Here is a 13,795-nt window from a genome sequence, read left to right as displayed (position 1 = left end):
GTGTTGGCTTTTGAAAAATGAAAGTTGTCTGTATTGATGAACATTGCAGTTTGTTGGAAGAACAGAGAACTAAAATACTGTGTAGTTTCACACATAGAGCAACAATTGGGAAATTTTCAGGTGGGGATGCTCTGATTAGGTTTTTTGCTGCCGATTGCGATCACTCATGAGAGCCGATTACTGCCGATCACCAATACCAATCACATGGATTGGCTGTCAAGTTTTCTCTTTAGGTATAAATGCTGCTATGTGATTTGTCAAAATAGATCCATACAATCGCCTAATTAAGGCAAAAATACGCAAAAAGCATGCAGTATTCAGTCAAAAAGACAACTGTAAATCCTGCAGTCAGTAGTACAATAATTAATAGCAAGTCTCTCAACATCCTAAATTATACGCAGTCAGATGAGTCTCACAACACCGCCTATATCAAATAACATCTAGTGAAAAAGGAAACATTCATTCAAAATCAAATGTAAAATGTAAATTAAAATAAACAATCCTAAGTTACTAAATCCAAACTGCCTGTAAAGCATGGCTAATTACACTGGTTGGTTGTTTCTGTCAGTGGTGTTAGTCTGCAGAATACAGTGAGGAGGAGGAGGAGGAGAAGTAGCTCGATTTACCCCCCCCCCCACACACACACACAAATTATTTGTCTCACGTAGGACAGCAAAAGTTTTAGTACATATGTTAAAACCTTTTTAAAGCTACATGCAAAGTATGAGATACAAGTGTTTTTTGTGATCGGCAACTAAAGAGTTTGTTTGATTGGTCATCACCGATCATATTTTTTCACGGAAATCAGCTGAGTATGATCGGTGGCTGATCGAGTGGTACACCACTATTTTCAGTTTATGATCAGAAAATATGAAAGAAAAACTCCTGATGGTTTTAAATTAAGTGGGCATAAACTTAATTTATACACAGGTAGTATGTTTTAATCCTATACATTTTGGGTCATAAACTGTCCGATATAATGGTGAACATGTTTATTTAGCAAAAAATTGGCCAGTGGTGTCTGACATTCTTTGGTATTGAATGAATATTCTCATAAAATAAGGGAATAAGAATCACTGAGTCTAATTTGGGTGTTAAGTTTTTCGGTCTAGTCAAAGGCCAAAAGGTCAAAGAACAATGCTAGTTTTTACAATCCCAGATTGTAAAAAGTAGCCAGATTGGCTACTTCATGTGTTTGAAAGATCATGGTGCTAAATAATGATGAAAGGCTATGGACTCTGCAGCAGGCACTCTTCTTCTTATTTAAACTAAATTTTGATAGTTTGTGCACATAAAACAAGAATCAAACTTGTTGAATAAATCAAACTTTGATCCCATTGCAGTTGTAACTTTGTTTTATGAACACTGTTATTGTTCACCTTGTTTATCTTCCTCTATCTTCTTCTCTATTGCTTTTTTACAGTGGGCAACGGTCACTTTCCATCTCCCCCATCATGTACTGAAGTTAGTGGCTGGAGCCATCGTCAGCGAGCTGAAGAAGATAAACCAGAACGTAGCTGCCTTGTCTGTAGCCTCCTCCATCATGGACAGGCTCTCCTACCTCTTGTCAAGCGCCAGGCCTGAGCTCGGGGTGGGCCCTGGACGCTCTGTAGATAGGTTAGACCACTACGTTTATACCTTATGAGTCTAGGAATTAGCTTATTTTGGGGGTTAAACGCTCAACTTTTCATAGAATTCCATTTTGCACATAAGCATCGATTAAAAATGTCAGTTTCTGTAATCTTTTGATGCAACACATATTTTTTGTTTACTTTAATGTTAATGGCCAAACCTTTTAGATCAACTTAGATAAAGGAACTTTTATAAATAATGTTTTTTTTTATTTTTATTTTACATATTTGTTAAAACTGTCACATCATTGTGACAGTTTGTTACCAGAAAGAGAATCTGTGAAGCAATCCATCTCCTCAACCTCCATCCTGACCTATTGTTGCTGCCTGAAGAAATGCACCGCTCCCAACCAAAAACCACAAATCAGAGCCAGGAGGAGGGTCTTAGCGCTGTCAATCAACCTTGTGTAGTCACTGCTCACGATGGGGAAGCAACTTACAGTTACAGAGAAACTGTTTATCTGCCGTCATTGTTGGCTATGCTAACTAGCCTGAGCATTTACAACAGGATCTGTTGTCAGGAAAAAACTGGCAGCACCACATGAGATTATGATCGACTGTGTTAAGTCCGGGCTCTGATTGGTTGTTTCTAGTTGGCATTAAGAGAACCCCGCCCCCCCCGCCCAGATAATCTGTCTTGTCACAACTTGGTGACAGCATCAACAAACGTGTGGGAAAAAAAAAAAAAATTATCTAAAAGTTGCATACTGCAACTTTAAGATTCCAACTTGCAGAGGATTTCAGGCAGCGTTGAACATATGAAGAAAACGCTTTTTCTGCAAATAAAACCGATGCACTGGTCATTTCCAGACCAGCAGTCAAAACATGGTTTGCTTCTAAAAAACGTTGCTTTCTGCAGATCCCTGATGTACAGCGAGGCCAACAGGCGGGAGACGTTTACATCATGGCCACACGCTGGTTACAGATGGGCTCAGCCTGATCCGATGGCTCAAGCAGGGTTTTATCACCAGGTAACGGGGAGACACATTTTACTATACTAACATATCTAAACACCAGCATGTAGTGAAGCGACTGGTTGCCTAAATGACAATGCAAAGCATCAAGGTGGTATTTGAGATGATGAGTCTATATATCTACACTAAGGCTGGACAATATGACTGAAACGTATTGTCCAGCCTTATGGTAAATGGACTGAACTTATATAGCGCTTTTCCGCTAACTACTCTGTATATTAAACTTGTGAGCTACTGAAATACATCAACTTTTTATAAATATTAACATTTATTGAAAATGACTGTAGTTAAGGACTGCTACAGTGACGCAGGTCATCCCTGAAATTCTGATTTATAGAATCTCAAATCTAAATCTGCACTGTGTTACAGAGAGTAAACACAATTAAAACATGCTTTATCTGCAACATCAGTCATTAAAATGGCACATTACTGAAGTATTAAAATTTAATAAGATGGGTACATTAATGATATTATATCAGCCATTAGGTAATGCATACATTTGTGTTTAGGTCAGGGGTAGTTATCAAGGAAAGGATATTTATCAGGGCGAAATGACATAATTAGAGTAGCCATACTGTTGCAGAAGTATGTAGTCAGGTTTGTAGCTTTTCTACTAGTGAAGCAAATTTGGGGCAGTTTTATTTTGGTTCTTGGTTGTTCAGTTAGATCCATGGCCTCACTTCTCCCACTCTTTGCATGTTGGACGTCGGTAGCAGTACTAAATTCAACCATCAGTCAGCAGTAAATATACTTTCTGTTTTTTATATTTACAAGTTTTATTGCCATTCTATCTTTCTGTCCACAGCCTGCCTCAACAGGGGATGACAGAGCTATGTGTTTCACCTGCAGTGTGTGTCTAGTCTGCTGGGAGCCGACGGATGAACCCTGGTGAGTGGAGTACAAATATTAATAGCAGTTAGCCGCCAGCTACAGTATCGACATCAACGTTTATGGATGCGTCACTTGCTAACAGCGCTTCCTTGTGTCCCCCAGGTCTGAACATGAGAGACATTCTCCCAACTGTCCATTCGTGAAAGGAGAGCACACTCAAAATGTTCCTCTGTCAGTAACCCTGGCGACCAGTCCAGCTCAGTTCCCCAATAGTCCTGACAGCTCAGACAAGATCGCCTGCTATGGGTTTGGCAGCTGCCCACAGTTCCTAGCTGCTGCCACAAAGAGGGGCAAGATCTGTATCTGGGATGTTTCTAAAATGATGAAGGTAAGAGCTGTTAATGCACGAATCTGAAGTCTGACCTATTTTCACTGTGTTAAGCCTTTGGTTAAGACAGCAATTTTGTGCTCAACAGGTGCACCTAAAGTTTGATGTGAACCCATACGACCCGGCCATCCTCCGGCAGCTGATCCTGTGCAGTGGTGAGCAGGGCCAGCAGGCACTGACCGAGTCTCGAAGGCCCACTCTCACTTGGTTGGAGGAGTCCTCTTCCTGCTCTGACCTGCCCAAGCTAGAGGGGGATAGGTAAGGCATAAGACAGTCTATAATGTCAAACTGGCTCTATTTCGTGTTAGACACAGGAAATCATTTCTGCCTGTAGCCATTAGACTTTATTATGCCTATGCCTGAGTACCTTAAATCAAATTTTTTCTGCACTCATTTATAGATTAACATATTTGCATGTGTTTGTTTATTTATTTATATTCTATAAATCTATTACTCAGGCAGTTCTGTCATAGAAATCTTAACTGCAGTAAATAAAACAGATAAATAAAACAAAATGACGAAGCATTTCAAACACTGAGACCTCAGAGGAAAAACAACATTCATCCTTTGCATTTTTAACTCATAAAACCAATAATGGTTATTAGTGTTTTGAATTTCCAAATAGTTTTTTAGTTCATCTCATGTTCAAGGTTCATGGTGAGAAAATATTTTTTCTAAAATCGGTGACTCTACTAAGCCACATATATTGAAGTTTGTAGATAAAAGTTGTGTGCTTAAATTTTAAAAATCAAATCAAATATACTTTTTTATTCTGACAAACTACAGCAATGTGAAAACATTTTCAATATTTAATTTCAAGATGTATTCATAAAATGTATTAATAAACATGCAGTAGCTGTTTATTAAATGTTTTGACAATTTATTAATAGTTTTTTTCATCAATACATTGTGCCACAATTGGCACTTTGGGGACATTTGTGATCTTTATGTGGCTCAAAATTAAAATGAGTTTAAGACTCCTGATTTAGATTCACCAACTGAGAACTTCCAGAGCATGAATAACACAGTCACCAACCAGAGGCAAACAAATGCCGCCAGATTGAATACTTGTTGATAAATTAAACATTTAAATGGTAATATGTCAAGTCGAGGAGGTCATAACAAATGTTATTTAAAAGGCTGTAGCCTGGGGATCTGCAAGCTATTTAATTACAACCCGTTGGTGTTGAGCCCAGTCAGAGTATAATCAGTCATAATAGTACATTCAAATTAAAAAATACTTTATTGGTCTCAAATTGTAATTCAAAATACTGAACCTTTAGTAACATTCGGGTAATTGTTGTCATGTTTGCACTAGTTCTGACCAGCACAGTTAATCTAATATGGACGTTTAGTCACTAGCGTTGCTTTTTCCTATGTTAATAGTACTTTTTTTTTTTTTAATTAATAAACAGCGGTTCTAATGACACGGTATGAAATTGTTCAACAAAACACAGGAAGAGCTAAAAGTTAAAATGACTGTAAAAAAAACAAAAAAACCTGCATGCGCACGCACGCACGCACACACACACACACACACACATACATACACACACAGTGACAACTGGTATGAATTTATTGTCTCTTTTGTTCTGAGGTTTTTGATCACTTTTTCAGTGATGACCAGCTGGAGGACTCTGACAGCGAGGAGCCTTCACGATCAGAATCGATAACAGGTAAGTAACCGTTGTTAAGGTACTGCTTACCGTTAATGAAATACATCTATGTTTTTCCAGAGTCTGAGCAAAAACATTTTAAATTATCAAACGTCATAGGTCTCACAATACAGTTTAAACAACCTCCTAACTGTATTGATCATGTTGCAGGTCAGCCATCCCAGTGGGAGAGCATGGACTTGAGTCTCAGTGTGACAGCGCTCAGTGTGCTACAGCAACCAGAGAAACTTCAGTGGGAAGTAGTTGCCAGTGTTTTGGAGGATACTGTCAAGGACTTGGAGGAGCTTGGTGCAAACCCCTCATTAAACCAAACAAAGGCCAACAGCCAGGCCAAACCAAAAGACAAGGTGCCTGAACACCACAACATTCCCTTTCCCTGCTTGCTAGCTGGAGGGCTTTTAAGCTACCGCTCAGCCTCCATTACCCCCATGGATGTTCCACCATCTCCCTCAACTTCAACACGCAGGACCACTGATGGTCCACTAAGGACTCAGGCTGCTGAGCCACATGCTGCATCTCTACAGGAACATGGTCCAATGGAGATAGATCCTTGCCACCCTCAGTCTGGTACCCAAGAGCAAGGCTTCTCTAACTTGGCAGGTTCTCAGCTGCTGAGTCCCTCCTCTATGCCAGCTGTGCGCAGGACTGTACCTGTGCTACTGCTATATAGTATTAGAGAGGTGGATGACAAATCCTCAGGGCAGGTATTTGCTCAGATGAACAATTTAATGAGCAAGGGTCTACATGAGGAAGGCTTTACTGTGCCACAAATCATTGAAATGGAGTTTGATACACATGAGCAACTACTTCTTCAAGACCCTCCCATCACATACATCCAGCAGTTTGCTGATGCAGCTAATCTAGCAGGGATAGATGGGCATGTGGACAAATGGAACACACTGGCAGCAGCAACTGTCTCCAACCCCCCTCGACCCGGAACCCTGGTACAGTGCTTAAGGCTTCCGAAGCAGCTGGAAGAAGAGAATCTTTTTGTGGACTCCATAATGCCGTGTTGGGACGGGGTGCACCTTTTGGTTGGTCTGAAGCCTTGCGGTTTTGAGTCTCTAAGTGCTTCAAACCAAGTTGAGGCTCTTAACAATCTAAACCGCCTCCACTCAGCCCTTTGCAACCAGCGCGAAACAGACTCCCTTCGCCCGTTGGCCAATGGAATGGAAGGCCATCTCCCAGGGGGGTCTCCACCTCAGACCCCCTTCATAGTACCTCCAGGAAACCACCAGCAGCAGCAGGAGAGGTCCCAGAGTCGTGGGAGTGGAGGGGGCTATCTCGCACTTTACAAGCTCAATTACTCCACCCGGATTGTCACTCTGGAAGAGGAGCCGATCAAAGTACAACAGATTTGGGACCCTTGTGATGCCATTACTTCTCTAATTTTGCTCCCCCCAGATGTGCTTGACAGTAGAGAAGATGAGAGTGAAGAGGCCTCCGAAGAATCAGTTCTTTCAGCTTCAAAAAACGGTTTTTCTGGGCCCGGGGCAGAAATTGAGACTGCATGTGAAGCGGGCACAACTGGGAGTGCTGGTAACATCACCAGTCCTTCCACCTCTGCCTACAGCCACAAGGAATGCAAGAAGGCAGAAATGACAGGTCTAGGACACCTGGTGGTCACCACACAGGCTGGCTTTATCATGATATTGGACCTATCCACTTTGGAAGTTCTAGCGAAGGTGGAACCACCCAAAAAGGATGGGTCAGTTGAGGAAACTGACCCATTTGTCTCAGTGACATACTGTTCTGGAACGGACCGCCTTTGTGCCTGCACTAAAGGTAAGGACTGTTTTCTGTTCTTGAATATTTCTGCAAGCACAGTTTTTACTTTTAAGATGGAGTGAAAGTTTGGAGAGTGATTTTGACTGCAGAACTTCTACAAGTTCAATTTAAGGGTGAAAAAAAGAGACATTCACACTTTCATAATAGGTCAATCATTCACACATGTCTGAAGCAGAGCTGTGGCTGAGAAATAGCAAGGACATATACACACAACTTAAAAAATTTTGTGGTTTTATCAAATCAGTGTATAGGTAGAAGACCTTATGTAAAGCTTTGTGTTGCTTGTATACTATGAGAAAGTCTTCGGTTGGGTTTCAACACACCAAAATCATTCATTCCTAACCACAAAAATAACCAAGTTTCAGACAGAGGTATGCTGTAACACCTTAATTCTTCTTTTGCGTTGAAAACCAATTTTCACTATCCTGATAGGAAACCAGCCCCTTGATCTCTGCTTTGCTTCATGTCCATGTCGGATTTTACCCATTTGCTAATGTTTGGTTGAGAGTTGTGTGTGTGTGTGTGTGTGTGTGTGTGTGTGTGTGTGTGTGTGTGTGTGTGTGTGTGTGTATGTATATATATATATGTGTGTGTATAGCGCACCAGCTCTGTGAAATTGTGTGTGCTGTAATGCTGTAAACAACTATTCCCCACTGCGAAGAGAGAAGTATTGAGTCAAACTATATATTTTGCCAGTAATAAAATGCCTTCAACATTCATATTGGTCCAACTTTAATTGTTCAATATTTGCAAGTGTGACTAACATGGACTGAATGGCTTCTTTCACTTCCTCTGCTGCGATTACTAAAACTCAACACAGACTACAATTCTAAAACATGTACGTAATCATTCACAACCCCTCCTTTTGTTCACTGATCGTCCCGGTTGAAATTCTACCAGAGGAATCAAATTCAGTGTGAGAAATCCCAGATGGAGCACTGAAGGGAGATGAGAATTGAGCAGAATTGTGTATGCAGTGGCCAGGCTGTTTTCACAGGCCTTTGTTCTTAAAGACCCAATAATTTGATTGTTAGTTTCTCATTTTAGAGTGAAGGGGAAGAAAATGTTTCTCTTCTGCTCTAGCTCCAAAACCGAACTTCAATATTGCAGTGTAGACCAGATTTAGCCTTGAAAAATCCAATCTATGCATTTTTTTAAGCTTCAAATTTGTGTGGATTTCTCGAAGCTATGTTTTCCACATGTTGCAGAGTCTTCCGGTCTGTTCCACTGCAATCTGTACAAAAATTGTGGGGGAGTTTGTGAAAATACTCTCACTAGTACCTTGGTAGATTTTTGAGAATCAATAGAGAATGTGCATCCTTTGCTGACTCTTCTTGGACAGGTGTGTCTAGTCTTATAACTCCAGAGGAAAATCTTAGGGGTGTGGACTGAAAAGACGGTAGTGTTCCTGATCCACCTCATGAGGTTGAAGTGGTTGCTCTGACTCAGGCTAAAATTATGTAGTTAGTAACTCATCTCTCATTATTCTGGAATGTTTACTTGATGCTAATAAATCATTTTTTTCTTTTCTCATTGGTTAAATAATTTAGCTAGTTTTAATTAAGTTAGTAGGGATGTAATATCTTGTCATATAAAAATGTCAAATATTTCCCACTGAGGGGACTGTTAGTCAGTGTGTCTTTGCCTGAGCAAGTTGTAGAAGATTCCCTGACTACTTTGTGTCTGAAAGAAAGACCGAACTCCAGGGCCAATCTGTTAGAATCTTCATTGTATCTGTATAGGCTTTTTTTTCACTGTGAGATGAATACATGGACTTCTGTAGAAGCATAGTTGAATGGGGTACAACCTGAGACTCCCTCTTTGGTATGTCAAAGTACAATACTGTATTTTAAGGTTCAAATCTTCCAAAGCTTCAAATCCGTCTGTCCGTCCACCCACCCATTCAGTCATCCCTAGTGGGGACGCGAAGGGTGCTGCTGCCTATCTCCAACAAGCGAGAAACTTCAAACTATTTTCCCAAATCTTTTATTTTTAATCCCAGCAGAGCTATAGTGAATTGGTGTACTAACATATTTTATATGTAAATGTAAAATTTTTCCAGTTTTACCAGAGATTAATTCAGGATGTTGCAATTGTTTTCTGAGTAAAAAAAAAAAAAGACAATATATAACCATTTACTTTTATCCGAAAATCATTAAAAAAAAATTGTATTCCATAAATGCTCGCTCAGCTGTGAAAAACACTTCTGCTTATTTTGCGAGACCTGGAATTTGAAATATTTAAGTATGTCATGTTAGCATAACTTCAGTTTCTGAAAAGTTCCAGGATGTCATCTGTTGTTACTTTGTGACTGATTTTGAGCAACATTACACATCAAGCTCCAAAACATAAACTATACCTTTCTATATAGTTACTGCTTACATCCTGGGGTATGGTTAACAGAACTGAATAGGTCAGCAGTACTATGTCATAAATGGACAAGTAGGATTGTTATGCTGTTGTTTTGTAACCATTTAGTTCATTAGTTCCTTGTTGGCTAAAGTCAACAGAAATTATTTAATTGGTAAGTTTAACAGTCTTGGTAGATTGTTTTTTCATTCCTTCAGATATTTTTATGTCATGGTCACTGTTTGTCTCTAAAGGTGGAGAACTTCATTTCCTTCAAATTGGAGGAGTTTGTGATGATGGGGATGATGGAGATATGTTTATAGATGGCCCCCTTTCTAAAGGGGCTGAGCCGCTGCTTGAGGGGGCCAAGCCCTCCTCCAACCCGTCCAGCCCTGGAATCACAGGTAGGAGAGGGACAATAAAACACTCCGTCAGTTTTTAAACAAAAGCATGTCATTTATTATTATTATTATTATAAAATGGCCTTTGTGCAGGAGTGGACCTCCTAGTGGACCAACCTCTGACCACTGAGAGTCTGGCGTCATTGATGGAGTTGACCCGGTTTGAAACGTTGACGCCGCGTTTCTCGGCCACCGTTCCACCGTGCTGGGTGGAGGTGCAGCAGGAGCAGCAGCAGCGGCGCCACCCACAGCACCTTCATCAGCAGCACCATGGCGATGCGGCCCAACACACCCGCACGTGGAAGCTCCAGAGTTACAGGTGATACTTCAGGCAACTTTTTCACTAACCTCCCATGTCAGTCAGGGCTGCCACCAACAAATGTTTTTAAACTGAACGGTCTAATATAGTGGAGAACTGTAGCAACAGATGTTCTTCCAAAAATCTAAAGCTATGTCATTTTTTGTAGTAAACTTTGGCTTTTATTTTATTTTATTGTATTGCACTGGTTGTGAAACTGATTTAACATATTGAAGGAACCACAAATGAATCCGTTAGAACAAAATGCTCTTTTTAAGAAACTTCAAAAATTTCATAAAGTTTAAAACAATTAAGGAAGCCGACTTCCTGTTTCTAATGATGACGTTGTGTTTTTCAGCTCCAGCTGGGACGAGCATGTGTTTGAACTGGTGCTGCCTAAAGCATGCATGGTGGGCCATGTGGACTTCAAATTTGTCCTGAATCCCAACATTGTCAACATTCCTCAGATCCAAGTCACTTTACTGAAGAACAAAGCACCAGGGCTGGGAAAAGTCAGCGGTGAGAGCCAGTTTCTTTCCCAGCACACATTCCCCGTAAATGTCTTTACTGTGTGGAAGGATAGGGACAATCAATAATGAAAAAAATGACAATCATCATTATTTGGTGAAAAAAGAGGGCATAGGTTATTAGTTTACACTTCTTTCTGCTACTTTTCTGAACAGTCTAATATTTTGGTAACCGTTTATATTTCTTTTAGTTGTTGCAAGAACGGTTTGTGTTGTAGTGAATTATTAATAAAGTGAAATAAAAGTATTTCATGCACTCATTTATAAAGTCACTAATTGTATGTAGTGACTATTATTTGTTAAGGGATTACTCCACATCAAAATAGTGACAAGCTGTTCAGATCAACACTGCTGAGCAATGCAAGTCTGCACATTATGTGTTTCTGATGCATGATTTTGTCTTGGAATGTAAAGTGTTTCCATACCAGTGAATTGACTGTAATTGTTGTCTGTAGTCAGCTCAAGACTTCACAGTCTCATTGCTGGAGTTCTTTTCCTTGTCTGAATAGGTGCCGTCTACCCGGGGATGCTTTATAGCAACATCTGTTGCTTTTCTTGTCCTTCTGCTGTCTTGACAAAACACTGCAAAACCAATGTGGATCCTTCACTGTTAGGACTCTGATAGACTTTTCCTTCCGACTGAAAGACAAGACTTCCTGCTGCTCAGGAGCCTTAGATCAACTTTTCAGCCTATCACATTGTTTCTTTGAACAGCCAGCACAGGAAAACCTAACACAACACCATTGCTATGTTTACTCAAAAAGCTTTGAGAACATAAATATGGACAAAAGTTGGACTTGACCAACCTTAAAGCCTACCGTGCCATATGAGGATGAGCACTCCGTACAGTAGGATTAAACCAGTGAATTTATTATTTACTTTGTTCTGCAGATACAGCGGTGGACAGACAGATTGCTTTTCCTCTCTCAAACGTCTTGCAGACCAACGGGGACAAGACCAGCCAGCCTCTTCTGCAGGACTTCACAGAAGACATCCACTTCATGGACATTGAGGAGACATCAGGTGAGAAACGACTGTAAAATTCAAGATGAATAAGTTCATTATCTGCCTACGGTTCACACTTCAGGAAAATATCAGTCCTCTGAACTTTTCCCACTTGTTCATAAGGTTTTAAAGTAACCAGGTGGAGCCTCATTAAGGTGTGTTTTAATCCAGTTGGGTCTAGTGAGTAAATCTTGTTCTTTAAACTCTGCAGAACCGAAGACCAAACTCTGTTTTCCTTCTCTTGTCTCTCGGCTGGAGTTCAGGTTGCTGAAGCCGTTGAAGCCTCTGAGTGATTCAGCGGTTCTGTGTGTCTTTTGCAGGATCGGTGCTGTGTCCATTCCTTGAGGACCATAAGGAGGATATTTTGTGTGGGCCGGTGTGGTTGGCCAGTGGGCTGGATCTTTCTGGTCACTCTGGCATGCTGAGCCTCACCAGCCCCAAGCTGGTCAGAGGTAAACACAATCTGCTGCTTTCAACTGAAACCTGCCTTTCCAGTTCTGTGAGATAAACAGCTGATAGATGCTAAAGATAGCAACCGCAAAGCAAACACTGGTTAGATTTTTGAAGTGTTTTCTCTGCTATGTTTGCTTGGTCTCTCCTGCAGTGTAGTCGCAGTATGTTTCTATGTGTTTTTGTTGGAAGTGTTAAGTTATCTCCACATCTACGGAATGTCTTCTAACTAAACGCGATGTCACCCTGAGGCGTCGCGCCATTAAAATATGTGCTTGTGCTGCAGGCATGGCGGGAGGGAAGTACCGCTCCTTCCTGGTTCACATCAAAGCGGTGAGCGACAGTAGCATGGAGGAGAGCCCGAGGCCAGTAGTGAGGTTGCCCAGCGCCAAGCCTCAGAGCTCCAAAGCTCACTCATTGTCCTCCCTGCTGCAGCAGACCCAGGCCTCCAAGGTGAGACTCTCTATGCTGGTAGTTAAACTCCTGGGCGATTTGGTTCAGTTTTAAGAATATCTTACAAACTTTAGTAACGGCTTGCTTGAGGAATTATTCTGTTTTAAAGTATTTCATGGAACTGGTGCAAAGCTCTGTTATGAGATGGGCAGATCTCACAAAAGCTGCCATGTCAGAACTGTTAAGTTTTTAAAACTGCAGCGCGTGACTCCGGGTGAAGTCCTCATCACCGGTTGATTTCTTGGTGATGTAACATAGGAGAGAGCTGCTACGGGGAAGACGGAGGGATCAGCGCAGTCAAAGAAGGTGGAGAACCTGCGAGGCTGCGACCTGCTGCAAGAAGTCTCAGTCACAATCAGAAAGTTCAAGAAGACATCAGTGCCCAAAGAGAGGTGTGCCCAATGTCATTTTGGATATAAAATCATCTACTGGAAGTATACAGTGGTGTGAAAAAGTGTTTGCCCCCTTCCTCATTCCCTGTTTTTTTGCATGTTTGTCACACTTAAGTGTTTCGGAACATCAAACCAATTTAAACAATAGTCAAGAACAACACAAATAAACACAAAATGCAATTTGTAATTGAAGGTGTTTATTATTAAAGGAGAAAAAAATCCAAACCCTCATGGCCCTGTGTGAAAAAGTGATTGCCCCCCTGTTAAAATATACTATAACTGTGGTTTTTAACACCCGAGTTCAATTTCTCTAGCCACACCCAGGCCTGATTATTGCCACACCTATTTTCAATCAAGACATCACTTAAATAGGAGCTGCCTGACACAGTGAAGTCCACTAAAAGATCCTTAAAAGCTACACATCATGCCGAGATCCAAAGAAATTCAGGAACAATTGAGAGAGAAAGTAATTAAGATCTATCAGTCTGGAAAGGGTTATAAAGCCATTTCCAAAGCTTTGGAAATCCAGCGAACCACAGTGAGAGCCATTATCGACAAATGGCGAAGACATGGAACAGTGGTGAACCTTCCCAGCAGTGGCCGGCCGCCCAAAATTACCCCAAGAGCGCAGC

General features: G+C 41.0%; 1 protein-coding gene across 1 annotated transcript; it reads left to right on the top strand.

The window, feature by feature from the left end:
* Positions 1 to 1,423: 1,423 nt before the first annotated feature.
* Positions 1,424 to 13,163, top strand: LOC103461012 (baculoviral IAP repeat-containing protein 6-like; the record flags this gene model as incomplete). The annotated part of the gene is made up of 14 exons (XM_008403331.1): positions 1,424 to 1,617; positions 2,491 to 2,602; positions 3,411 to 3,493; positions 3,599 to 3,824; positions 3,913 to 4,082; positions 5,442 to 5,500; positions 5,651 to 7,285; positions 9,892 to 10,041; positions 10,132 to 10,357; positions 10,695 to 10,855; positions 11,755 to 11,886; positions 12,189 to 12,320; positions 12,605 to 12,771; positions 13,030 to 13,163. Coding segments are annotated over 14 exons (3,581 nt in total), but the record flags the coding sequence as incomplete, so codon positions are not given.
* Positions 13,164 to 13,795: the final 632 nt, after the last annotated feature.

This window comes from Poecilia reticulata, unplaced genomic scaffold (assembly GCF_000633615.1).
Source record: "Poecilia reticulata strain Guanapo unplaced genomic scaffold, Guppy_female_1.0+MT scaffold_450, whole genome shotgun sequence".
NCBI lineage: Eukaryota > Metazoa > Chordata > Actinopteri > Cyprinodontiformes > Poeciliidae > Poecilia > Poecilia reticulata.
This window is presented reverse-complemented; position numbering and strand designations above follow the sequence as displayed.